The sequence below is a fragment of the Nothoprocta perdicaria genome, unplaced genomic scaffold (assembly GCF_003342845.1).
Source record: "Nothoprocta perdicaria isolate Ctin4 unplaced genomic scaffold, notPer1 scaffold_11, whole genome shotgun sequence".
In the NCBI taxonomy this organism is placed as follows: domain Eukaryota; kingdom Metazoa; phylum Chordata; class Aves; order Tinamiformes; family Tinamidae; genus Nothoprocta; species Nothoprocta perdicaria.
Genome location: NW_020454205.1, coordinates 4,405,788 through 4,431,687, shown reverse-complemented (window position 1 = coordinate 4,431,687; position 25,900 = coordinate 4,405,788). Strand labels below are relative to the sequence as shown.

General features: G+C 50.0%; 1 protein-coding gene and 1 long non-coding RNA gene across 2 annotated transcripts in view; one reads left to right on the top strand and one right to left on the bottom strand.

Moving 5' to 3' along the window:
• Nucleotides 1-21,680: 21,680 nt before the first annotated feature.
• Nucleotides 21,681-24,724, top strand: CTLA4 (cytotoxic T-lymphocyte associated protein 4). Its single transcript, XM_026049679.1, has 4 exons — nucleotides 21,681-21,744; nucleotides 22,961-23,311; nucleotides 23,774-23,883; nucleotides 24,458-24,724. Exons 1-4 carry the CDS (start codon nucleotides 21,681-21,683, stop codon nucleotides 24,554-24,556), a joined length of 624 nt encoding a protein of 207 aa, XP_025905464.1. The 3' UTR covers nucleotides 24,557-24,724.
• Nucleotides 23,454-25,900, bottom strand: part of LOC112956190 — a 43,299-nt gene continuing 40,852 nt past the window's right edge. The window contains exons 3-4 of the long non-coding RNA XR_003251003.1: nucleotides 24,069-24,209; nucleotides 23,454-23,939 (exon numbers count right to left, since the gene is read on the bottom strand). This is a non-coding gene — a long non-coding RNA (uncharacterized LOC112956190). The remainder of the gene's footprint in view (nucleotides 23,940-24,068; nucleotides 24,210-25,900) is intronic.

The following is a 25,900-nucleotide window of genomic DNA, read 5'->3' as shown; positions in this document are numbered from 1 at the left end:
TCCTTGCACCAACATAAGGCGCGATGGGAAACGCACAGTGAAAGCTAGTGTAAAATAGGGCCAATGTTCCTTGGTCAAACTGCATATATATATACATATATATATATATATTCAGAAATGATAAATGTATCTATTTCAGTATGCCTATATTCCTTAGAGTTTTATTATACATTTTGTAATTTCCTTTAAAAATTATTAAATAGATTCAGTAAATTAAATCTGGAATAAATGCTTTGGGCCTGAGGCTACTCAGAGGAAAGTACTACTTTGTAAAGCAAATGTTGGTATAATTTCTTTTCCTTCCCTAACACTTCTGTAATTTCTACATTTAAGACACACTGATAGCTCCTAGAACATGCTACTGGAAGGTAAGTCCAGGAACATCTGCAACAAGTATTGATTCATTTGAAAGAGGGAAATATCCTAACCATAAAATGTAATGAAGAGAACTAGGTCAGGAGAGGCGTCCGCACTGGACATCTCCATTACATTAAAGCACTGGAGGGACAGGAACTGTGTCCTGTGGAGATGAAATACCAGCAAATACCTTTTATCCACCACTGTTAAGGGGTGGAAGAGAGAGTGTGCAGCAAAGTTAAGCCCAGAGACGGGCTCTGCAAATGCGGATTAGCGTGTATGGCAAACAGAGCGATCCTAATCTACTGCAGCTGCTCTCAGGCAACACATAACATGCGAGGACAGCACGGCCCTGCGTTTGGGGTCCATATGCTGCTTGGGGGATGATGTAAAGAAAATCCCCCCCTGCTGCTGCTCATGACGTGGACGCCGGCCCTCCTGGAAGGCAGAGGTTGGTGAGCAGGGTTTGCTGCCAGCTCCTAGCTCAGGTGCAGACGTCTCCCTGCTGAGCAGAAATTTAACTGCTCAGTCTCCTGCCCCGTGGCAGGGTTTCAGTGCCAACACCTGCACTGCGATCGCTGCATCTGGCCGGCAACACTGCCAGGGGCCTGGCAGCCAAGCACCGCCAGCTCCAGCGCCTTATCTGCCCCGCACGTCTTGGTCGCAGCACAAGCGGATGGTCAGGTTTACTAAAGCAAAAACTCTTGGACACCCCTTCTGATGTAAATCCACATATTTCCAATATCCTCTTCCTGAATCAGATTCTTCTCAATGTCCCTTCTTTCTTCCACAAACACAAATTTCTGTGGCCATAATCACATCCTCTTTGCATATCCTCTCTTATACTTTCATTTCTATGCCAGACTCAGCGGTGGCTGAGGAAGCCGCCCAACCTGTTAATCTCTGGCAGGAGACCTGGGGACCTGCTTTACCAAACCTGTCTTATCCACCACATTCCTCCTCCGTTGCGGGTGTCAAGTCACCACAGGAGATGGGAGCCACAAGGTGATTTGAGATGTGCTTGTTTTCTGTTTGAAGGCACTTCCATCCCTTTGATTTTTCCCATCAAAGTTCGAGTCAGGCCCCCTGCGGGAAGCCCATGCACCAGCTCCTTGCACCCCCTGCACCTCACAGTGCCCCTAAGTTCTGTGTGTTTCATTTCCTGCACTCAGCAGCTTCGCACCATTGCCGGGGCTCTGCGCCCGCACGCGCCCTTGCAGCAGGAGCAGCTGTGGCGCCCGGCACTATGGTCAGTATCCAGAGCGTGGCACAAAAAGCTTCAGATTCAGGAGCGCACAAGCAAGTGCTTCAGTGCTAAAGATCAAATCTTTCCACTTTCAGCACGGCTTCTGCTTGTGCAACTGGAAAATAGTTTATTCAAGATGAATCACAGGCCAGGCCGAGATTTGGTTAGTTACTCACACTAACCAGAAAGCAGCTTAGGGCACCGGGTACAAACCCTGCTTTGTGGCGGTCCAGCAGCCAGTGGGAAGCTCAGCAAAGAGCAGCAGTTTGAAGGTAAGCTCAGTGTCTGTCAGCGGCTGTGAGGGGGCAGCGTTCCTGGCTGCTTTTCCCCTTGCAGACGGACCCTCCTGCCCAGTTGGGTGGTTTTGTTACTGCAGCGGCTCCTCCATCCACCTCACGGGCACACAGGTACCCGGCTGGGGCCAACTGGGCTGCCAGGGCACAAGGAGGCTGCCGGTTTCACACAAGCCCAGGTTCAGAGAGACCAGAAGTTTTACTTTTTCAACTAGATCTCCAAGCTCAGGGCACTGGGTCTTGCTTTTGCTCCGTTCGTGAACAAAAATGAAACAGCTTTCTTTGCAGAGCTCACAGGCTTATCCGGTAGCACCTCGGTTCTGGGGAGCTGCCTCTGTCTGATTCATCTGAGTGCTGAAACACTGAGCAGCACTTTCCAAGCACCACACTTCTCCCAGCCGTTATTTCATTAGGTGGCTGCATCATCCATGCCTTCAAGGGCACTAGGCTGGGTCACACAAAAATGTTCTCAGGAGCTGCAAGGACTCTGGTGTTTCCATCAGGAAAGGTCACTCTACCACCTACCAAAGCCAAGAAGTGAGCAAACTCTCGGTAACAGGCTGGATACTGGTGGACATCGTGCTTTCATGTCCGTAGGAAGATCAAAAGGCCTTTTACAAAATCCTTTTACTCTAAAGTAAAGCAGCTTAAGGAATCACAGTCTAAAGTACATTAAAAGAAAAGGGACCAAGTTGCAAAATTAAGAAATCAGAGACAGGAAATGCTGGAGGGCAGGTTTCCCATTCAGCCTCTCTTCTGCCCCCTTGTGTGAACAAAACAGGTTTTAATTACATTTTTTCCCTGCCCACAGGAACTTTACTTTCTCATTTAGTGGAGGTGTGTTAGGAGCTGCTGCCCTGCTCCCTTGCAGCTAGTGCCGGCGTGTGGCCGAGGTCCTGGGCACCGCTGGAGCGGGAGCCGGGCGGCCACGCTGCGGATCCGATGCCAAGGGCTGGAGCGGGACGGACCCACGGGACTAACTCTGGCTGCAGCACCACGCGGCTGGGGGCATGTGCAGGGCCACGCTCGTGTCCACACCACTAACGCGGTGGGTTAAGCGGCTACAAACTGCAGCAGTGCCCAGAAGGGCAGAAGGGGGTGAAGGTCAGACGAGGGGCCCAGGCCAGGCCTTGAAGGATGATAGCCAAGTTACCGCCAGACAGCCCCGCCAGTGCCCCGTTAAATTAGATCACTCTGTTGTAAGTCGGGATGAACTAATATCCTGGCTCCACTTGCTGCCTGCGACAGCCCTGCGGCTGCTCTGGTCTTCAGGCACCAGTGGTCAAGACGAGAGCTGTGTTTTGCTGCTGGTGCGAGCACTGCAGTGTGCTGTGCTGGGAGCCTTCGCAGCCCTCCCTGCTCCAGTGAGCGCAGTGGGGAGAGGACCTTGCCTCTCTTCGGGCTCCCAGGCTCCGACACACAGGAAGGCGGCAGTGGCCAGGGACCAATATCCCGTCCATCCCATCTAGCTCTTTTCCTTCGTAGCAGCATGCTGAAGAATGCTGGGTTTGCTTTAAACAAAACAAAGCAAAGTGGACTCTGAAGACACACAAGTGGACAGAGACAGCAGAGCCTCCCTCCCTGCCACACACACAGAGCTGGCGCTGATTTCAAGACCATCCCAGCGATGGAGCAGTGCACCCTGTGGACGGAGAAGCAAAAGGGGTTAATGGGAAACCACTGTAGAAGGTCTGCAGAGGAGCTCTGGAAGGGCCCCTCAGAGAGCAGAGATGGCCCACTTGTCTCGAAGGCCTTGTGCTCAAATTGCCTTTAAAGGGCGATGGGTGAGCAGAGCACTGCGGGCTGGAAAGGCAGCAGGAGCTAAAATGCAGCAGAGGAGAGGAGCTGGGGACTCCCGGGTGCTGGTCTGCAGCTCCAGCGAATTTCCTCCAACAAAAGCAGGCCCTTGGAAGGATGGTGACTCTGCGGCTACTTCCTGGGACGATTTAAGTGAAAATAACCATGCATATATGCTTAAACCAAAGGAAGATTTTAAAAATACAGCTGTTGCTGCCTTTTCTCCTTGCTTATTTAAAGGGTTTCTTACTTGCAAATTCCACATTTCACCTGTAGTGCAAGTTTTAAAAATCAGGATATTCCTTTCTTGGATATTACTTTTTACTAAGGAGTTTCTGTCGTAGTTGTGTGATCTGATTTCAAGCCGCCGAGGCAGAGAGGCAAAATGAAGCAGAGGATACAAGCTGAGGAAGAGCCTCCTGCAGCTCAGCCCTGCATGGCAGTGCCCACACACTGCGCAAGAAGGCAAGCACGAAAGCAAGTTCAAAGAGTCCATAGGTTACACGAGCAACCTGGGCTGTGGGGAAATGTCAGTTAGAAATGAGCAGCAGAAAACAGCTCTGTTTTCCTACTGCTGTGGCTTTGCTTGGTGATGATGACACACAAAGATTAAGTGTAACAGCATGAGCTCCAGTTGTTTATCTCCGCTGTTATCATCACCAGTAAGTGAAGGAGATGTGTGGGTGTCACCTGCAAGAAAAGAAGTTGCATTTCTGCAAGAAAAACATCTGCAGCAAAGATGAGAGGAGGCAAATTGTCTTGTTCGATTCATGCATATCCAATTTCCTGGCCATCACTGATCTGCAGCTCCGCATTTAGTCTCCTGGGTCTTGCCTGCTTTACTACACTTAGAGCAGGAGAGAAGGAGACAGAGGGACCTGTCAGGCCGCCCTGAGGGATCCAGCAGAGCGTGGAAGCAGTGGGAGTACTGGCGAGGCGTGGGGAAGATGTGGTTTCGTCTGGGCTTGCACGCTTGTGTCTGCGACGGTGAATCTCGGCGCGCACAGCTGAACACCGCTTACCGCATACGTGGCATGAGAAACTGTTGTTTTAAGAAGGATTTAAGAGGAAGACATCTCCTGCATAGCAATTGCTGAGGGACACTTTGCATACGAATGTGCAGACCATGGCACACGTGTAGTTGCAAGCGTCTGTCCTTTTTTCTCCATCATTATTTATATATGTAAAAATAGAAAAAAAACCCCAAAGAGCACAGGGTCTTGGATCACACTTCATGCACAGCAGGTTTATTGGGTCTAAGATATCTCTACGCTAATGATGTTTAACTTGGCTGTGTGGTGACTTGCATTGGTCCACCTGTCAGCCTCTGAGATAGATTTAGTATCAGAAAACTCACAAAAAACAAAAGCACAGTATCTGCTTTTAAAAAGAGGATTTTCTTCCACCTCCAAATTTGCTGTAATTTCCTCTAGCTCAGGACTTGAGGTACATTCACAAGACTCTCCCTTTCACACTAAGCACGAACGCAGGTGAGCATTGCCTTTCAGCTGCAGATGAGGGAGGTAAATTCCCTGTGGTTCTGCTACAGCTCTTCTCATCAAGCAAGGGAGGCTGTTGTGCTCCGGTTGTGTCCCAGCTACAGCCCAAGCAAACCAAGGACCTGACTGGCACTTCTTGCCCAAGTGCAAATCGCAAAATTCGCCTTCCTCCGGAAACCAACCTCCTTACAAAAATGAAACTCACTTGTCTTTGACAGCTCCCATAATGACTGCCTGGTCAACAATTATTAATTTCTCATTCTTGCAAACGAGACCTATATATATGTCCTCTCACCGAGGGGAGGAATTGAGCTGACGTTGGTATGGTTAGTTCTATGAGAAAGTTCCACATCAGAGCACCTTGCTGTGGGAGTGTCTTCTTCCCTCACATAAATGTCGCGTCGCAATCTCGGCCAACAAACTGATGATCAACACCTTGGTCTAGAGGACGGCACAGGTATCAGAACAAAGGACCACGGAGCCCGAGGCACTGGTCCGCTAAGCCAGGGTGGCACCTGGCTGACTGGCACGAGCTGCAGCAGCCAAGGACCACGGGCAGGTTGGTAGGGAGTGACCACGCTGCAGTGGGGCCAGGTTTAGCACCTCACACTGCAAAAGGCAGCGGGATCCCCGGGAGAGGAAACCCTGAGTGGTGCAAGGGGCGTTGCAGGTGTTGGAAGGGCAGGCGCTGCACGTGCCGGGTGACCTGCGGCCACCGCGGCCGCTGCCTCGGTGTCCCCTGAGGGTGCAGGAGCCGCGCGGGGCACGCACGCCTGCCAGGCCTGGCCCTGCCCACGCAGAGTCGGGAAAGCCATGAAGAGCAAGGACAAGGAATGAAGAGGGAAGGAGAGGCAGGTCCTCCCGCTGTCCCGAGGGTGGAAAGCCGACCGGGGCCTCCTCGCAGGAGGGTGCAGGACAAAAGCCATTCGGATGCGTCGCTCTGCGCTCGCACAAGCAACATGTTACCCTCCCACCTCATCCTGGGGGACCCCGACCCCCGAGGCTTTTCCCATGCATTTTGCAGCAGAACACGAGTGTGCAGGCTGCCAGCCCATCTGGCAATGGTATCCAGTTTCCAGCAAGCCTAGTGCTCCAGGGGAAGACAAAGCCTTCCCGATGCACTCACTTGCCCTGGAAGAAATGTGCTTCTCTCATTAACCAGTGATCATCTCATGGCCTCCAGCAGGGGCTGTGAGAAATAATCTTTATGATTTCCATTCTTCTGCAGCTATAGTCATTGTGATCACAGATTTACACTTGTGTTATAATAATAATCAAAGACTTTTTTCTTTTTTTTCCACGCTGTACAAGCTGAAAAGTGATATTCTGTGTCCTGAAGAACTTACAGGGTAAAAGCAGAACAGATGAAAGCCGAATGACTGGGAAATAAAATACAGAGGAAATGTAAGGAATGGTAATGTGATTGGCATGTGTGGCTGTTTGTTTTTAAATTGGCTGTATAACCAAGGAAAAAAAAGAGAAAAGGGAATATAACGTTACTGCCCCCTGGGCTTAACTGTCTGCCTCAGTCAGGCAGCAGTTTAATATACGAGAACAGGAAGATATTCTGCATCTCTCAGTAACAAGAGAGCGAGCTGCCAGTGGTGCCTGTGTGGGGTTTACACTGGTGCAAGGGAGGGAAGGCCAGAGCTAGCGCAGGTTATTTTTCCCCTGCAGTGCATATAGGCTGCCCTTGCCAGCAAGCTCTGGACATGTGTTTCTGATTTCTGGCTAACTGCTTGGACAGCCTCTCTCTTCCTGGATTATTGACACTTTATTAACTTCCTCTCTGCTCCCACGTATGATTCCTCGAGGGCTTGGGTAGGAATCTGTCGGGCAGGTGTGAAGGAAGTGTTTCTTTTCATTAGAGTTTGAGAGAGGTGCAGCGAGCCCCGGCACATCCATCCACAGGCTGGACTTTCCTAAACCTGTTGTAGGCTAAAAATGAACACATCGGGATTAAGCTGCTGCTAGGTATAACTGGTGCTGAGGAAAGAGGGGTAAAAAGAGAGCCAGCCAGCTCGAAGGCGATCGAAACCCCCCTGTGCTGGGGTACATGGCAGACTGCAGCCACATCAGTCTGGCAACACTGAGAGGAAGAGCTGGTCCCATCTTCCTCTCCTGGCCAGCTACACAGCCCTTAGTGTGCAGGGCCCTCAGGGGCCGAGCGGGGCTCTTCACTCCATGAGCACCCAGCCCTTGACTGCAGCACAGTATCTGCTTCCTTTGCTCCCGCAGCAGGAATTCCTCTGATTGCAAGCTGTGAAGAGGGAGGGATGAACGGAATGGCAGCATGTGCTGTAGTCTGTGAGCTGTGTCCTCATCCTTATCTCCAAGCACAAACTGCTCAGGAGAGGGGGCTGCTGCTCATTTGACTTCGTCCTGCAACAAGGAAGCCTCGGCGATTTGATCTTGTTAATTGAGATTGCCACATCGATGCTCTGCTATCGGAAACAGTTTCTTTCAAAGAACCCCTCCCATCCTTGGATCAACACGAGTTTGCCATCTGCAGCGCATCGCTCCCAGGCGCTGACCGTGCTTCCAAATGCTTCCCAGGGAGACTGGCTGCAGCGCTGCCTCGGGAAAGCAGGAGGCACGCTGCCCTCCTGGCAGACCTGGCATGTGCTGGTATCCGTCTGGCAAGTGCTGCGCCTCACTGGTGACACTGATCATGGTGAGAAACGGCCTCTGTGTGAGAGCAAGAACCTCCCTCTCCAGGCAGTGTGAAGGACTAATGCAGGATACAGAGTACAGGGGCTGTCCGAGGGTCACGGTGGCCTCCAAGCCAAGGTGTCACCCCAAAAAGTGCTGTCCTCTTGACCCAGCTTGGTGAGCCTGGACGTTGAGAGGACAGCCCCGGGAAGCAGAGTCCCCTCAGAGTGAGCTCCCTCACAGAGCTCCCTCACAAGCTCTACAGCCAGGGAACCGTCCGCTTTGCAACAGCCCATGCCCTAGGAACAGACGAAGCATTACTGGGAAGCACAACTGCAGAACAAGCTTCTGTACAAAAGAGGCAGAAGGAGGAAAACCAGAAACTCTTCAAGGGATCCGACACTGAAGCAGCAAAACTGTGAGCCATATAGGATCCCTGTACCCCAGAGATGAGCACCTGAGTGTCATTTAAATGAGTCAGGAATTCCTGAGCAACCAGACTTAGAACAGAGACCAGTTCAAGCACTATAAGACTGACCTGTGTAGGACACCTAAATAATGAATTAAGCTTTGGGGACGTGGACTCTTTTAAAAGCCCTTGAGTTCCTCATGTACCTTGATGGAGCCCCCATCTGAAGCCAAAATGTTGGATAATCTTATCTCCTCCTTGCTGAATAAAGGAAATCCTTCTGCAAAGTGCTTGCTGATGCTCTTATTTAAAACTATTTCAGGAGGCAGCCTCAATCTATTTCACTTTAATGGAGAGCCTTTCATTTCTTCGCCATGGTGAGGAGGATGGAGAGAAGGGAGGGATGCTCATTTTGGTTATGGGGGACTGCAAGTTCCTCTGTCATCTCAAAGCTAAAACAGCAACTTTTATCTGCTTAACAACGACTCCCTTTCCCAGTGTGTTGTTTTAGGGTATAAAAGAGTCAGTCACCTGTGGAGCAGCTCCAATGCTGCACAAAAACCCATGAGATCCTTCTAACAGAGAGTGTGTATACACAGTGTGATATATTTGCAAACTGTCCTGGATTACATGATTAGGAATTGTGACAAAAGAAGGCAGCTTGCAGTGTGAAAACGGGAGCCTGTGCAGAACCCATCTGCCAGCAAAGCAATTAGAAAGATGGACTTATTAAAACAGCAGTGACTGTCATCTCTGTGCCCCACTCGGCAGGTTCCCATTTCCTCAGATAAAACTGGCGCCTTGTGGCACCTGGCGAGGACCAGGTGATCACTGCACACGGCTGATCACTGCAGCCCACTACATTTTCAGTAATTAGTGCTGTTTTAATTATGAGCTGAGGCCTTTGATGGGTGTGAAAGAGTATGGGCTCGCTTCCCACACAGATAGAGCGGGGCAGAAGGCCGAGCTTGGCTGGTTTTGTTTCCTGCAACGGCGTTTCTCAAAAGGTTTGTGGGCATGTATCTCCCTCCTCTGGTGCTCGGTAAAGTAACACCCTGGTGAAGGAAATGAAAGATCTGTTGTCGCAAAAGATGATAACCAGGAAAGAGTCCTCAGTGAAGGAGCAGAAATCATTAAAAAATCCACATAGCAGAACACGATTTTTTCTCCTTTTACCTACACCATCATAATGCAATATCAGTATCAAAATGCTTTTCTACAGCTGGGCACCTTGTGTGCATGAACATTCTGCCCTGGAGATAGCTCAGGCCTTGCTTGATGTCACACGATCCCTTGGCTGACAGCGTGAGCTCTTGTTCAGGACACGTCCTGCGTTCCTGTCACCTCCATCCTGTTTCCAGGACCAGGTGGACCCCGTCTCCAGCTGCCTATTCACTTTGCCTACTTGCACAAATGACAGTGTTGCAAGCTGACTTACATCTGGTTTAAAAATGAAGAAATATCATCAGAAAATATCTATAATTGGTAATATTTTGCAGATCTATTCTTGACACTTCCTCTGTGACCCATGACAGGCAACCAAAAGAAATGGGTCTCATTTCATCTCACTGCAGACATCTCCAGCAACCAGATGATTTCTCTCCACTGATTTGAAAGGGTCCTGGAAAACTGCCTCAGATGCAGACATCCGTGTGGGCTAACATGCTGCTATGGTCCTGAGACGAGTCTTCCCATCTCCCATGCAATTTGATCTACCTTACGCTTGATTCATCCCTCTGTGTGGGCTGGCTATTCCACTAGGAATCCCCGGGGAATAAAGCCACTTCTCATGGCAATCACTGGCCTAGTTCACAGCACCAGCCGGAAGGCAAAAGTGATCAGCCAGTGAGGAGGGAAGCCTCACTGCTCACTCCCCTTTGTGAAAGAAGAGGCATTTACTTGTATGGAGGGAGCAAACCTGCCTCCTCCTCCTGCTGCTCTTTCTCCAGCACTGTGGCGAGCTCCAACCCTACTGGTTGGGGTAGTGGGGCCTGTGGGTTATTAGCAGGGAGGACACCCACGCCTGGGGCCTGCCAAGTGCCAGCAGGAGGAAGTCATCTGCTTCGCGGCTGCAGGGACTTTCGCCTAGGCCAGAAAAGTGGTGATGGTGCAGAAAATTCAGATTAGAAGAGAAATCTTTTCAATTTCTCCTTTGTCACTGTCAAGGAAGTTGTCCTCAAAGGAGGAAGTCCTTCCTCCTGCCTCCTGCCCCCTCACTCTTCCCTGGATAAACCCAAGAGCTTCAAAAGAAACCACCATTTTATGAACAGAAATGTCTCGTTCCCTTTCATGATTTGATTTTTAGATGCTTCTGACACTGGTTGTCCATGTGCCAGACCAACAAGAGACCAAAGGAGTAACCGCATTGCTCCAGCACCACGGGACATGGCAATATTACAGCCTTATCCATGACTTTTAGCCCAAGTGTTTTCTCAGTTGAAGAAAAGTCTGGGGAAAAGGGCTCCTTCTGTGTTTTTTCTTGAAGGTGAATCAGTGTCCGGCTTGAGCAAAGTGATGAACCTGCACCAAGAAGAGCCTGGCACCTGGTCTTCATGTGGTCTGGTGTGGTTGAGCTCCAAGCCTTCAAAGTCTTTATCCTTGTCAGATGGATACAACCCACGAAGGCTTCACTTAAGTCCCTAGAGAAGAAGAGCTGTGTGGGCCTAGGGGCTCACTATGAACAACCGAACTAAAAGGTCTGTTGTGCGCAGAGCTTCGCAAAAGCATACAGCTGCTAAAGAGCTATTTAGCTCAAAAGCTTTCCCTCAGAAACTTCCCTGTCTCAATATCACGACGGCTTAGCTACACATCTAAGTTGTAGAACAACTCAAACATGGTAACTGGGGTGACACCAGGAGAGTTGCACCATTCACCTAAGCAGCCATGAGCCATCCTCTAGGGTGAACTCAGGTGAGTTTGAGGTGTTGCCTGAGGTAATCCCGTCTCAGTGGGAAAGGGCACAACCACGAGCTGCACTGGTGCAGACATTCATCTTTTCCCATTGGACACATGGTTTCTCATCAAAGCTTTAACCCCTTCAGGTAAGAATGCTATTTGCTCCCTATTCAGAGGTTGTCTGGATGCATAGTTTGACCTATCCATGATGGAAAAAGAGATGCAAACAGGAATGACTGAATGATATTCAGTAGTGCTCCGACTGGGGATTTTTGCTTTGTCCAGTTGCTAATTATGGTAGAGAGGATGTGTGTGAAACAGGCAGACACCTGGGGTTTTGTAATGAACCGGTGAGCTCTTGCATGCAAAGGTCAAGCAACGTCATTAATGACAGAAGGCTAGAAATTGGTATATGGTTGGCATATCCTTGGTTAAAAATATATATACCCATAACCTCAACAAAAACCTCAGAATAATAAGACAAACCCGGCTTCTATGCATGGGCAACCTTTGAGCCACAGAGATACATAAATGACAGAAATGTTGATTCACTAGAGTGAATCAATAACTAAAAGAAGCATGTAATAGTAAGAGAGAAAACAAGGAAACACAGACTATGTTCCTGAAATTTAACGATCACCACTGCCTAACTGCCTTGCAGGATCAAATAGGAACCATCATCATTTTAAATAGATCGCTGTCTGTGCTCACCAACAAGGAATTAATCTGGTTTACTAACTGGAAGTGACAGAACTGTGCAAGGCAGAGTGATTTAAAATGACTGAATTCACTTAAAAAAAAAAAATCTGCAAGTCATTTCCCTCCCTTCAGACTTGCAGCCCTCAGGGCTGTCCCCAGACTAACAGACAAGGCCCACGCTTGTGTAGGAGCTTTGGAGTCCCGGTCAGCAAGCAAGAGGTGCCCACCGGTGGTTGAGGAGATGGTGTTTTTCTCTTCCACGGTCTCCAGCCGGAGCATTCAGGATGCTCCTGTTTGCTCCAAGGCTGCTAGTGGGCGCACAGGTCCCAGTGGGTCCCAGTGTGAGGGGCGCACTGCCCTAAGGCTTTTATTGGCACAACTCCTTTCCTGGCACAGCTCATCCCATCCTGCCTTTGCCTGGGCAGATTTTTTGTGTTTATTGGGGTGAAGGGAAGGGAAACGCATGGCACAAGGGAAAAGAGAGCTACAAAGAGGTGTGGGGTGACAGGCAGACCCTGTCCCATAGGTTCTTCTATGAGACTGCAACCTGGCTTATGCCGGCTTAAATGACACTGAACTGCAGCCATAAATGTGGCACCCCCTATCCTGTTATTTCCTTGCATCCTGTTGGCACAGCCTCAACCAGCTCCTACCTGGGCTGCTGCTCCAAGCAGGGGCTCCTGCTCCCTCAGCCAGCCGCGTTTCTCCGCCTGCTGATCCTTCCACATGGAAGTGCCCCTCATGCCTTCTGTGGCGCACACAGAGCTGGCTCACAGCTCTCCCGGGATTTTGGGGTGTGCTTCGCCTCAGTTTTAGCCCTCAGCGAAGTGCTGCAGGGCAGGGGGCAGGCAGGAGCCTGCTGTGGGGCGAAGCTGTACGTCTTTGCTGGTAGACTCTCTGCTTCAAGATGCCTGGGAGTGTCCACATCCCCCAGGGTTTGCAAACCTTTGCTCAACATAGGAAGTTCTTAAGTTGAACACAGGAAAGTAAAATGTTGGAAAAAAGAGCGTGGAGGTGCCTTTTCCGCTGAGATCCCATCAGCCTCTCCCCAGGGGCCCGAGGAATCTGATGCATTTCCGAAAGTAGCCGATGCTGCTGCTGGAGGCTGAGGATCAGCAGGCTCCCAGGCTCCTTCGGACACATCCCACGTGGTGGGATGTGGGGAGAACGGAAAGGCAGATCTAGGGCCTGGCTAGGGGCCTTCTCTCTGCAGATGCAGCATGAGGGGACTCGAGGCTCCAGAAAGCTCCCTGCAGCTCTCAGAGCAGCCACTCCGGCGTGCTCGCTGGTCTCGGGCAGTAAGCAAAGGCCTGCGCTGAGGAAAACCTGGGAAAAGCTTTGCACGATTTAATGAGCTGTCTAAAATTTGTGCTTCCCGGCTTGCAGTTATTCCAACAACAACTTGGAGCACCGCAGGGCAATGGCTGAGCGGGGCTAGCAGAGAATGGAAGGCGTCCTGCGACCGGTGGAGCCGCTCCAGCTTGGGAAGCACTTGCCCCACTTGGGTTTCAGTGGTGCCCTGGGTGTTTGTCATCCCTGCCCGCGTGTCACGGCGGCGCTTCTGAGAACAGAGATGCCGGGTGACATTTGCCTGTGGTGGAGCTGCGCTGCGGTGACGCCTGCCAGAAACCGGCAGCTCTCGGGCACGTGACGGGGCCGCTTGCGAGGAGGGGGCTCTTCGGGAAGGTCTGCGCTGGCTTTTCCAGGAACACCCGGCACGTAACCCGCGGCGATCCCGCATTTGGAGCACGTGCTGCTCCGCCATCCGCAGGGGAGGATGATGAGAATGCATCATGGTGTCCTCAGCTCTGTTTTGATTTGGTGTCCACCGTATTTTTCTTTGTCATCCTTTTATAGCAGTCTTTATCTAAGTTAAATAATATTTAATAATTTAATATTTAAATAACTTGGGGGAAAGCTGAATGTAGAAAAATCCATCTGAGATTCACACGCTCCCCGTCTTCAGTCTCCCAGGAGCAGGAAAAGGAGGATGTGGCCCTGTGCCGTGTGCTCCAGGTGACCCTGCTTGAGCAGGGGTCTAGGTGATCTCTAGAGCTGCCTTCCAACCTCAACCATTCCATGATTCTGTGATTCTCCCGCCTGGCTGGGGCTGGCAAGCTACAGAGACCAGGCCCACCTGTCCTTCCTGTTACAAGAGCAGCCAGAGCCCTGCTTGCAAACACGAGGCACAAAGAGGACAACACCTTGACCTGAGGCACTGGTGCGGATGACGAGGCTGTGGATGGAGGCCTGTGCGTGTGGGTGTGTGTTAGGGGGCAGGCGGGCAGCCAGCGAGGCTTCTACGATCTGAGGCCCACTGGGTAGGTTCCTCCTAGAAGCGGGGCTGTTACCTACAGCTCGGGGCCACGTCCTCCCTGCCCTGTAGCTCAGGCCGCCGTGAGCCCAGCCACGCGTGCTCAGCGGCCCCGGCGCTGCGCGGCCCGGCCTCGGCAACACGTGAGGCCTCGTGCAGCGCTGCCCACCTCGCTGACGCCCCCGGGAGCTCAGCGGGCTAAACGAGGGCCGTTTTGCCCCCTCGAGCGAACGGCTGAGGTGGGAGAGCTCTGGCCATCTCGGCTCGGGGATGTTGGGTCCCCTGGCAGCGGCCGCTGTCACCACGGGCGGCTCTTAGCGGCTCCAACGCACCCCGCAGCGCCGACACCAAGCGGCGGGCCGCACTGCGGCAGCCCACGGGGCCGCTGCTCGGTAAGGAGCGCTGCTGTCCTTAGGGGAGACCTCGTCTCGGAGGCTGCCGGCTGCCACAGCAGATCAGGACAGGGAGCATCTCCTCGTGAGCATCTCCAAGGGGGAAGGAGAGGAGGTGGACGGCAGCCGCGGTGCGGGGGAAACGAGCCCGCAACTGCAGGCGAGGCCCACGCGTGGGCAGCGGGAGGCGCGAGGAGCCGCGCTGAGTCACGCGGCCAGGCGGCCCGCGCCGCGCGGCGCCGCTTTCCCAGAAGGCAGCTACTTTGCGGAACCTGGAGGTTTTGCGAAGGGTGATCCCTGGAACGCGACGAATGCTCGATTTCTTCTTCTCTGGTTGTTTCGCTAGCAAATTTGGAAAGTTGGGAGGACTCATTTCAACCAGCCTGAAAGGAAAAAAGATCTGATTTTGGGTTTTTTTTTTGGTGAATTGATAGTTCAAAAAAAAAGAATTTGCAGGGCTCAAATGAGACATTTGTTCATAAAAAAAACTACATTTCACTTTAATGGTGCTTATTTAAATAAATTTTGAATATTTAAAAAAGGGGGATTTTTGATAGAAAGTGCTGCTTTGAACACGAAAATCAAAGCTTTTAATGTGGAAAGTGTTGCAAAGAACTGAAAGAGCTATTTTATTGGAAACATTGAAGTATTTTTTTTCTTGAAATTAAAATATACAGTAGCATTTCACCATCTCCCGTTCCGAACGTTCGGGTGCAGAAGTTCTTTATGAGAAAGAGCGATAGAATGAATGGAGCAACGGGAACGCAGGGAGCCCAGGTCCTGCCTATCCCCTCCTCTCCAAGGCCTTTCTATGGGGTTGCCAGCTATTTCCCTGGCAATAGCTCCCCGCAATGAGGCCACTATAGCCCCCCATAGCAGTGGCACCCCTGCATGAGGCCAGCTCGTGAGGTGGGGCAAGACGCCGCTTTTCCGACGCCGTGGGGTCCTTGGAGCAATGGGAACCCGGCTTTTGCCCTCACACTTTTGCTCTTATGAGACATCGGTTGGTTGCTGACGTCTGAAAAGCGAAGAAGTGGGTTAATACGATGGCCATTTAAATGAGCAAACGTAGCGAAAAACCCTAGGAAGTGAAACTTTCTCAAGAAAGCTCTGCCTATCTGCAGTTCCTCTTGCTCTATAGGGTTTCCTTCACGTTCTTCTCAGTTTACCTGGTAGTGGCTCCAGGCAGGGCGGTGGTAAACAAGTCCTTTTGACAATGTCTAAGACAATTTTGCTTTCTTTGCAAAGGAACTGATGAATTAGAAATGAAAAATGCTGCTTGTGGGAGCTGGAAAATAAAAGGCTTTAGGAAAAGATATACATGCATTTTCTCAAAAATTTCCCCCTTTCTTTCGACTTTGCATTAAAACTATAAAATTCAGAAACATTTCCCCCAGGCTTGCGTAGGACTTGATTTTCATTGGACCCAATCCAACACATTTGTTTTCTTTGCATGTGCTAGATACAATCTCACTGTTATCTGAAAGAAAAATTCCCCAAGTGCTGTGTCATCCGTGAGCCCATCCTCCTCCTTCTCCCCTCTTACTGATTTTGCAGCCCCGTTTCATAACCTCTTCCCCCTCAAGAACACAAACATCTTTGCTACGAGGCAAACTACCCGCTGTGACCATTTGGGATGGAACATCCCTGTGGCCCAAACGTTAGGAGCTCTTTGGGAAGCTGGATGTGAATTTTGAACTGCAGCGTTTCCTACCAGGGATTTAAGGCAGGGATGAACTCTGACGGCTCTGATGGCCAGGAGGGCCAGCTGGGTACCCTGGCACTGAGCTGCTGCAGACGTGGTTAACTAAGGATATGTTGTTCCAAGCACTTTGCAAAGCAGGGGAGACAAAGGGAGCTGGAGGTGTCACTGCTGCAGGGAAAAGGCCTTGCACCTGACATCAGATTCTGTGCGGAAGAGTGCGTTGAAGGACAAATCCTGTAGCTGATGATTTTCTGGAGGGAATAGCAGGTGCTTTTAGTTTGCTGACTCACATGGTGCCAGTCACAAACGCAACGCTTAGCTGGAGCATCCCACCTGCACAGGGAGCTGGGTTACAGGGTGATGTTTCTCGTGTGGAACTGACACACTGTAAAAACAAGAGGGCTCTTGCAAAGCCTGGGATCTGTTATACAACCCTCTGCCAGAAATTCCTTATCTCTGTCTTCCAGGGCCTATGATTTACCACATATTATAATACAGCCTTGCAAGCCTTGCACACACCGCTGTAAGCTTCAGGTAACGTGTGATGGTCCATGGACCAAAGGCAAACAGATCAGGGGTATCATTTCCATACTCAACACAATCCCTGCGGATCTTGATGCAATTCCCAGGAACAGATTATCTCATAAGCAGCAACACAACAACCTAAAGCCGCTATTTGTTCCATGGTTGTTGTGAGTAAAACTGCAAAGGAAGAGGCAAGGAGAGAGCGTGGGAAGCAGAAAGGTGATGGGAGGTTACGGCCAGGAGTGATTCTGAAGCACCATGGAGGAGGTTCCCAGCCAGCAGCGCTGCCCTTCCAGACCTGTCTGCTCTGGGTGCAAATGTTAAAGAGCAGCATTGAAGGGGAGGCAGGAGGGGCATGGCCTGGATTCTGCCAGAACGCACTCTGCACTCCTGTCTGTAAGGGCAGCTTTTTCTGGGAAGGTGCTTCATTCACAGCCTGACATTCACACCGAAAGCACCGCTAGCTACACGCAGCCCGCCCTTCACTAATCCAGCTACCCAGATTCCCCCCTAAAGCCTCCTTCTCCCTCTCAGCATTCTCCTTTCCTTATTTCCATCTCACCAAATGCCCTCAGACTTCTTTAGACGTTCCCTTAGCCACTCTGGGCTTTGCATGTTCTCTTCCCAAACTCCGCGTGTCCCTGGAAAGCGGATATCTGTGTCACAGTCCTGAGATGTGCTCGCTGCACGGGCAAGACAGACTGACTATGCATGTGGCTGGAAGTGGCAAAATACATTTAAAAGTTTTTGCTCATGACCCCGATTTACCTTTGGATTCGCCATCCTTGACATCCTTGGTGCTCTGCTGTGCATTCAAAATGTTACTGTGGCCTCTGGCTTTGAGCACCACATCATGCTGCCTCCCTGCCTCCCTCCGCTGGCTCCCCCTCTTCTGTCAAAGAGCCAGGTCTCCTTCCTTCACTGCATTTTCCAGCCCATGCCATCCTACCTGTCACCTCTCAGTCACTCTGCAGAAACAGCCTCCAGGCTCTGGAGAACACAGCTGGTCTTGTTACCCATTTGTCATCGTTTCACAGAGGCTTGAAATAGCCCATCCATTCCCTGGATGTGCGTTTGGGACCGGCCTTGCTTAGGCTGGTCTCCCAACGTTCAAATATCTGGTGTCTACATGTCCACAGACTTGGACCACTCTGTCCTATGTGTAAACTTATTTCAGTCCTTTATGTGATAAATGTTAATTCTTAAGGTTTAATTCTAGGTTTTTCAGGAGTCCTGCATTATAGTCTTGTGGTTTTATATATCAGTAGCAACGTTTTTAGGGACTTACATTAATAACCAGGGACTTAACCAGCCTATTTAGCCCTCTTTATCATCCCTACAAACTGCTGTTTCTCTCTCCTTTCCTGTGGTCCCAGATCCTCTGTTTTAACTGTAAGTTGTTTGGAGGAATGCATGCACACTCGGAATACACGGAGGTCCTGGTTCCTGGCGGGGCATGCATGCACCACGGCAAATCACATGCAGCAACCCAGCAAGATAAGGGATATAATGGAGACCTCCAGTGCCAATTAGGAACTGTTGGCCTGGGAAACACAGAGACAAGATTCCCTCTGTGTCAGACAACCCGAATGCCCTAAATTTCAGGACAGACTGTCAGATATAATTAACTTCAAGGGCCTGTCGCTTCAATATCAGCAGGCGTAATGAAGCCTGGGCTCTGAAAGGGGCCAGCAACTGCAGTGTAAAGGCAAAACCAGCCCTCACACATGCACCTGCACCCTGAATCCTCCCGGATCCGCTTCTGCCAATGACCTCATGGCCCCCAAGAAGGGCGGAAAGGAGAATTCCTGTTAGGCAGAGGCCGCCTCTGCCTCCGCTCGCCCTCCTTGCTGAGGCGGCACCGCGGGCTCGGGCTGGAGCCTAGAAAGCAGCCTCTGCAGAGCCAGGCTAGGGGCTCCCAGAAAGGCCACATTTCTCAGAGATTCAGTAATCAGTGGTTTTGTGATGTGAACTGCGGTTCCTTCAGGAACCAGGGCCGATCCACCAAACTTGGTCATATCTAGGGCTCTACTTACACCGATCAGGTTTTAGTCCTTTAATGGTAACGAAACAACACTTTTTTCCAGCCGCTGTGTTATTTCCTTTTCTCTTTACCTATTGTTTTGTAGAAAAGATTTTTTGTTCAGCCATACCACTTAGAGGTCTGGATTTTTTTTTTTTTCAAGTGACAAGGCATTTCAAAACCCCAACAGGTCTGTGGCAAACTAACATGGTAAAAACGTGAACTTTTTAGCATAATAAGACATGATCTCACATTCTGCGCTTAACAAAATATCCTGAAACCAGATACTTATGCAAATGTTAAACTTCTCCTCTCCCCATTACATCTTAAGCAATTCATCAACCATTTTTTTTTTTTAAGTTCCTGTCACACAAGAAGAAAACATGGTCAGGGTGAGGCAATTTCTCTTTAAAGTGTGAAATTAAATTTGTGAATAATAATAAGATTTTGCAATGGGAATTCTGAGAGGATGTCAGCAGGAGCGTCTGTCCTAACAAGCATTCAATGGAGAAAAGCAATTCAGATGACTAAAATGTGAGAGACTAACCCAAAATGACAAAGAAGCCTACATTAAAAGCCTAGTTACTTCCTAGCACTATGACTAATCACAGTAGTGTGGTCCAGCGCTCAGCATAAACTGCATGTCCCTCTGTGCTAAGTTCACTGAGGCCGTGAAACCAGGACAGCTCCCAGGCTCCATCCCAGCACGGAGCTCCCAGGCACATCCAGCATGGAATTCAATTGGGAGAGGAACATGCTCGGTCCCGGCACACTCGGCTGCTGCTCCCTTGGGAAGGGCGGGAGCGGGGAGCCTTGCTGGGCCGGGATCTCCATCCTGCTCCGTGAGCCGCCTGGTCTCTGCATGCCCTAACCCAAGCTCCAAAGTCCAATCCGCAAGGAGGCAGGGTGCAATTGGTAGCCATCCGAGCAGGAACGTGCCGCCCTCACCTCAGGCTGCCCAGGCTATGAGGAGAGGGAAGACCCCAGGAGAATCGACAGGGAGATAGGAGGGCTTTCCTGGAAGAGCAGCCACTCCAGCACGAAGCTCTTAAGGAGAAACAAGGTTAAAAAGAAGAAAGCAGCAGATCTGAAAGGGAACCCTGCAAACGACCCAGCTAGGAAACAGGGTGTTGAAGCCTGGGAAGACAGCGTCTGCCAGAGCAGTCTCTTTTCTGTGGCACCTCTCACTCTGTGCAAGACTCTGGGGCAGGGAGTCTCACCATTTATATGGTGAGCCTCTGCAAATGTTTAATAGTTAGCTGCACCATCAATACGCAGTCTCCACTATCAAGAGAAGACTTTATGGTTGGTGAGGCTTGAATGAATCATTTGTTTAACTACATATAAAAACCCAAGCCAAAAAAACAAACAGGACACATCATTTGGTTACTATTCTAGATACAAAAATGTCAAGCATTGCTAGTAATTTCATGCCACAAATCTCATTGTTATTCTGGTATGTGATGTTGCAATACCATTTATTTAATATTAAATTTAATACTAAAATTGATTTAAGCTTGTCTAACCAGTAATACAATATGACTTTGACTTGCTATTTGGATGCAGATTTTGTTTTCTCGTAGTCTTGTTTTTATTTATCTCCAGCTCTGTTTTGAATGCTGGCTATGAATCTATCATTAGAGAAAATTGTTGCATCATATAAATAAGGAAGCAGTAAATTTGCTTATATAATTATGTATTTATGTGGTTTCAAAATCAAATATTTATCCTGTATGTTTGGACTGGGCAGACTAGCATTTAAGAACTAATGTTATTAGTTTTTCTAGATCACAGTACAAAGGTAAGTCCTTTCAATCTACTAGGCCTATATGCATAGACGAATCTGTGCCTTCTAAAAGAACTTCTCAAAAGGAGAAAAAAATAAATAGTGACCTTCAGTGTAACTTCATATTTATAACATCTTTTTAGCCAGTGATTTACGGATGTGCCATCTCATCACTTAAAGCAGCAAGAAAGTTTTCAGACCTTACATGATTGTGAGGAGGGCAGTGGGTGAAAGCTGTTCCACTGAGATTGGAAATGGGGAAGATGCTTTAAGCAGAGAGAGCCATAATCAAAGCTCCTGCAACGTTTTTCATCTGTTGAGCTCAAGAAACTTAGACAGAAAAGTCTGTAGGTAGGGAATGTGCAGGTACAGGTGTGTAAGTCATTAGCTACACATCTAGATGGGTTTTTTTTGGAAGCACGGAGACGTAAAGAAGCTGGGTTGTGATTCAGGTTACACTGCTGCTCTGGAAAGACGAGGCCTTTGCAATTGTAGCGTTTCTTTTGGAGGGGACAGCAGTTTCGAAGCATCAAAAGCAGGAACATGACAACAAGCCAAGGACTTGGAGCAGAGGGACGTCCTCCATAGGAAGGCTGCCTGGCTCTGACTCTGCGGCGCGCCGGGCAGAGACCCGCTTGTCTCTGCGTCGTCCTCGCGGCTGCTAACGCAGCAATCGCTGCGACGGGGAAAGCTGGATGCACCAAAGGGCCTCAACTGCTCGACTGGACCTTTCCTCCCCCAATTCTTACAGCAGAATCGATGGCAGTTTCAGATTGAATATATATTTTCCATCTGCTGAATAGTTGTTTTTGTTCGTGCTGTTTGAGGTTAGCAATGCACGTACTAATCAAACCCACTACTTCCTTTCTCGTAAAACCAAAACAAAGCTTCATGTTACTTTCAGGGACAGCATCTGGGATCGGCGCTATATATACACACACTGATTCTGTGTGGGTTCAAACACTTCGAAGATTCGCTATCCTGAAAGGTGTTGCCTTCTTCCCAGCCCTCCTGAGACTCCCAGTTTGGCCCAAAGGCTGCAGGACGCGGCCGCCCTCCACCCTGGCAGCGTCTGTCCCAGCGCAGGGATGCTCTCAGTACTGCTCACCGTGGGCCTGCTCTGCACAGCCGCCGCCGGCGCCGGCGCCGAAGGTGGGTAGATGAAGGAGCAGGGCATGGGGGTGCCTACATTTTCTCAGTTTCACCTCTTCGCAGGACAGGGACTGCCAGGAGAGGGAGAGCGGGAGGTGACACGGGACCTCCCCACAGGAGCCCTGCGTGGCGGACTGTGAGGGACCTGGAAAGCCAGGCACTCGAGAGCAGCAGCGTCTCTAGAGATGCTGGGTGGGATTCAGGGACGCTCAAGAAGGAGAAAAGGTTTTGCCAGATCGGGCCTTGAGAGCGGAGCTGTAGGATGCGGATAACGTGGGGATGGAGGCTTGGGCGCGAGGAGAGATTCCGTTTCCTCCCTCCCAGCTTCTTGTGCTGCAGAACTACAGATAAGCCCTGCCTAAATACACATGGGTACCAAATGGAATTGAACAAATACTGTTGAATCCCCACAGCTTACCAAGGCAAAAGCCTTCCCGTGGTATAGCGATATAGAGCAGAGCAGCTGCGAAGAGCAGCCAGCGGCGTACACGGGAGGCTGGTGTTCCCTTAAGGTCTATAATTGCGTTTGTGCAGCGTGTTTTTCAGGCTCTGCTGTGTTGCTGAATTGTGGCTGAGAATTTCTCAGTACTTGTCTGGGAATTTGTAGTTGAAAGTGAGGAGCAAAAAGATCAGAAACGAAAATATGCACACGGGTTTTCCATTCAGTTTTACTGGTACCCTATTGCTTCTGTTGCATATTCCAGACAAGCTGTTTATTTCTGTACATCGGAATGTTCATTTTCAGCAGGCAGAAACTGTGGCTTGAATTTCTAATTTAAAAATTCAAATTTCAGCCTTACGTCGGAAGCATCTGAGGTTTTTTTTTCTTTCTTATATATATGTTAAGAAGTTGTGTTTTGTTTGTTTAACCTTCACCGAAGCACACAGACTATTGATCCAGTCCACAGGCCACGCTACCTACTATTAAAGCACAAAAAAAGACTGCTGAGTTTTATAATATCGTTCACTGCAATGAAAGTAATTCTTCACCATTTTTTTCAGTATATTATTGCAGTCCCGATGTGAACTGAAGTCCTGGGAGTACTTTTTTTTTCTTTTTTGGAAGGATTTAGCAGCATTTCTAGGAATTACCCATGGATGAGGGGAGGTGATAAGACTTCTTTGTTATTGCATAGATTTCCAGTAACAGTTCAGCGACGGCTGCAGAGCATTCCCTGACGGCTCATTGCCATCCATGCTCTGTGCTTCCCTGCAGTGATGGAAGTCACTCAGCCGGCGATGGTGCTGGCCAACAGGCAGGGAGTTGCCAGCTTGGTCTGCAAGTACAAGCACATCGGGAATGCAAAGGAGATTCGGGTGACGCTGCTTAAACAGACGGGTGACCGGTTCACGGAGATCTGCGCTTCAACCTACACCATGGAGCTGAAAATGTTCAGCGTGGAGGAGGTCATTCAGTGCCACGTGAGCCCGAGCCGAAACAACGTGACCCTCACCCTGACAGGCCTGCAGGCCAACGACACCGGCCTTTACATCTGCAAGATGGAGCGGATGTACCCTCCACCCTACTTCATGAACACGGGCAACGGCACGCATCTCTATGTCATTGGTAAGCCAAGCGCTTCACTCAGCTCTGCTGGGCCCAGATTAAGTGAGCTTCCAAGTCCTGGCCATAAGAAGTGAGGTTGAATCCTGAACTGAGCTTTGAGATCCTAGACTAGCTCTTACTTCTTCATGATCTCCTGGCAGTCGCCTAAGGCAGGTACATTTACAGCCCTGGGATGCATTTACAGTTGCACGGAGGCTTGGCAGCGCAAGCAATACCACATAGTGCGTACGTATGTTCAGGCAGTTACCTATGTAAGTGCAGACACAGCAAAGGGTAAGCTGTACGTCTCCCAAAGACGAGGCCTGTTTTCCCTGGAGGCTGAGTGCTCGGGGGCTTGGAGCTCAACACTGGTAGTATCCTAAGGAAGCTCGTTCTAGTAAAGAGCAGTATAGAGGCTGGTTCATGGGATGTAGGCACTTCCTTATGAGACTAATGTACGATATGATTTCTGTGACGTTCTAGATCCAGAGCCTTGTCCAGACAGTGCCATATATCTCTGGGTATTAGGAGCAACTGCCTCAGGATTCTTTCTTTACAGCATCATCATCTCAGCTGTCGTTGTGGGCAAAGCGGTAAGTCCCGTTGGATCAGCCCTGTCCCATTGACTCCCCTTGGTGGAGTACCCTCCCTGTGGCAAGCAAGAAGCAGTAAGGACAGGGAGGGTTGTTGGGACCCAATGCATTGATTGGGTCCAGTTATCCTTTGGGAACACAGTGCAGCCACGACCAGGGAGAGCAAGTGGCCTTGCTGCACCTACCATTTAAACCAACCGGAGTACCAGAGAGCAACTGAGCTTACAGAGTTCTCCACTCGTGGCTGGAGGTGGCTGCACACAAAGGGGTCCGTCCACATGTGAACCTGGGCTGTCCCCGCAGTGGTGGGCTGCAGCGGTCACCGTCTGTTAGAAACAACCCCAGTGCCCAGCTGAGAGCCAAAGCGCTGCTGGAGGGCAGGGCTCTCATCCTAATGCCCCTGTAGTCCCTGACTCCCACAATCTGAGGGGATCCTGTACAAAGGCAGGGGATCAGGAAGGTGATGAGGAAGCCTCCTCCTCAGTAAAGGCAGCAAGACACTCAGCACTTTTCTCTGAGAGAAGCCAGACATGATTATCTCTGGCTTATTTTGCTTTCTTCCCTTATTTTACAGATACAGCGAAGGCGGCGGCTCACTACGGGGGTTTATGTGAAAATGCCTTCTGAAAAGACAGAGAAAAAGGTGATTCCGTTCCATATCACTGTTAACTGAAACGTGGAGAGAGGGAGCAAGCCCACTTGCTAGCTGGGGTGGAGAGTCTGCTAATTGACTTAAGCTAAAGAAATAAAATTAATTTTCTTATTACAAAGCTGTATGGGAAGGAGAGAGAGTATTCTTTGCAACTTCTATGGTTTGGAGGAGCATAAATAGTTTATGCATTAATATTTCAAGGTTAACTCTGTCACATAAAAATGGTCACATTAGGCCATTGATTCTCTGAGTTGTATTGTAACAATATGTAGTCTATATATATATATATATGTATATGTATAGCATTAAGACCTGTTGCTGTCACAGTCGAACACCTTATTGTCCCATTCCCCCTGCCTGCGGATGAGAAACCCAAACACTATTGAGATGAGACACGGGTGTCACGCCAGGCCACGGCGCAGGTGGTAGCGCACATGAACGCCGGTGTCCCCGGCCACCACCGCTCGCTCCCGGCGCCATCCCGGCATCCGTGCTCTGCATCCCCATGGATGCATCGCCTGGATCCGGCGCGGGCGGCTCCCGTGTCCCCGCAGAGCCGCACTGGGGGTGGCTGATGCCACCTGGGCCGCTGGCCGGGAGGGCTGCCAGCCGCTGGGGCCGACTCCAGCTCTGCTGGGGCTTTGCCTTTTACACATGCTAAATTAGCATCTACCCCAAAGGCACAAGTCTGTTGCTGTGTGTAACTGAGTCTGTTTTCCATGAAAATACTCATGATGTATAATCTTGTTTATTAGGTATGTACCACTCAATAAAAACCTTGAAGCTTTGCCCAAATTCAAGTTTATTTCTTATTCACCGCTCTCAGAAGAGACAGGAAGTGGCTACGTGTTAGAAAGCAGTGATGACAAGTTGAACCTTCACCCTCTGACCCTGCTTTCTGCCCATGTGAGGAGCCAGCACGCTCATGCCATGAGCTCCTCCTGCAGCTCTGCTCCTCAGGGGCACCATGAACATGAGGAGACCCCACTTGCCTAGCGAGCATTGTGCGAGGTGTGTCTGAGGTCCTACCAGCTGCCCCTCCAGCAAAGTCACTCACAGAAGGTGACTGACGATTCTGGCTGCGTCTCCTGTACATGTTTACACAAAAAGCTAGTCCTAGTTTCAAATCCTCTTTTCTTGGTACCTCTCTGACACTCTCACTCACTAAAAGGTAGCTGGCACACAAAACTCCCAGAGCTTAAGACTTTGCTGCTATCTACTCCTTGGGCTCTTCACCACCAGAATTCCAGCTTGCAACCAAGCTGCTCTGCAGCACCTACCACCGCTCCACAGCTGTGGACACATCTTCAGGACCCAGGGTCTCACACCATGTTCCTGCAGGGTCTTCAGCACCTGGGACATCCA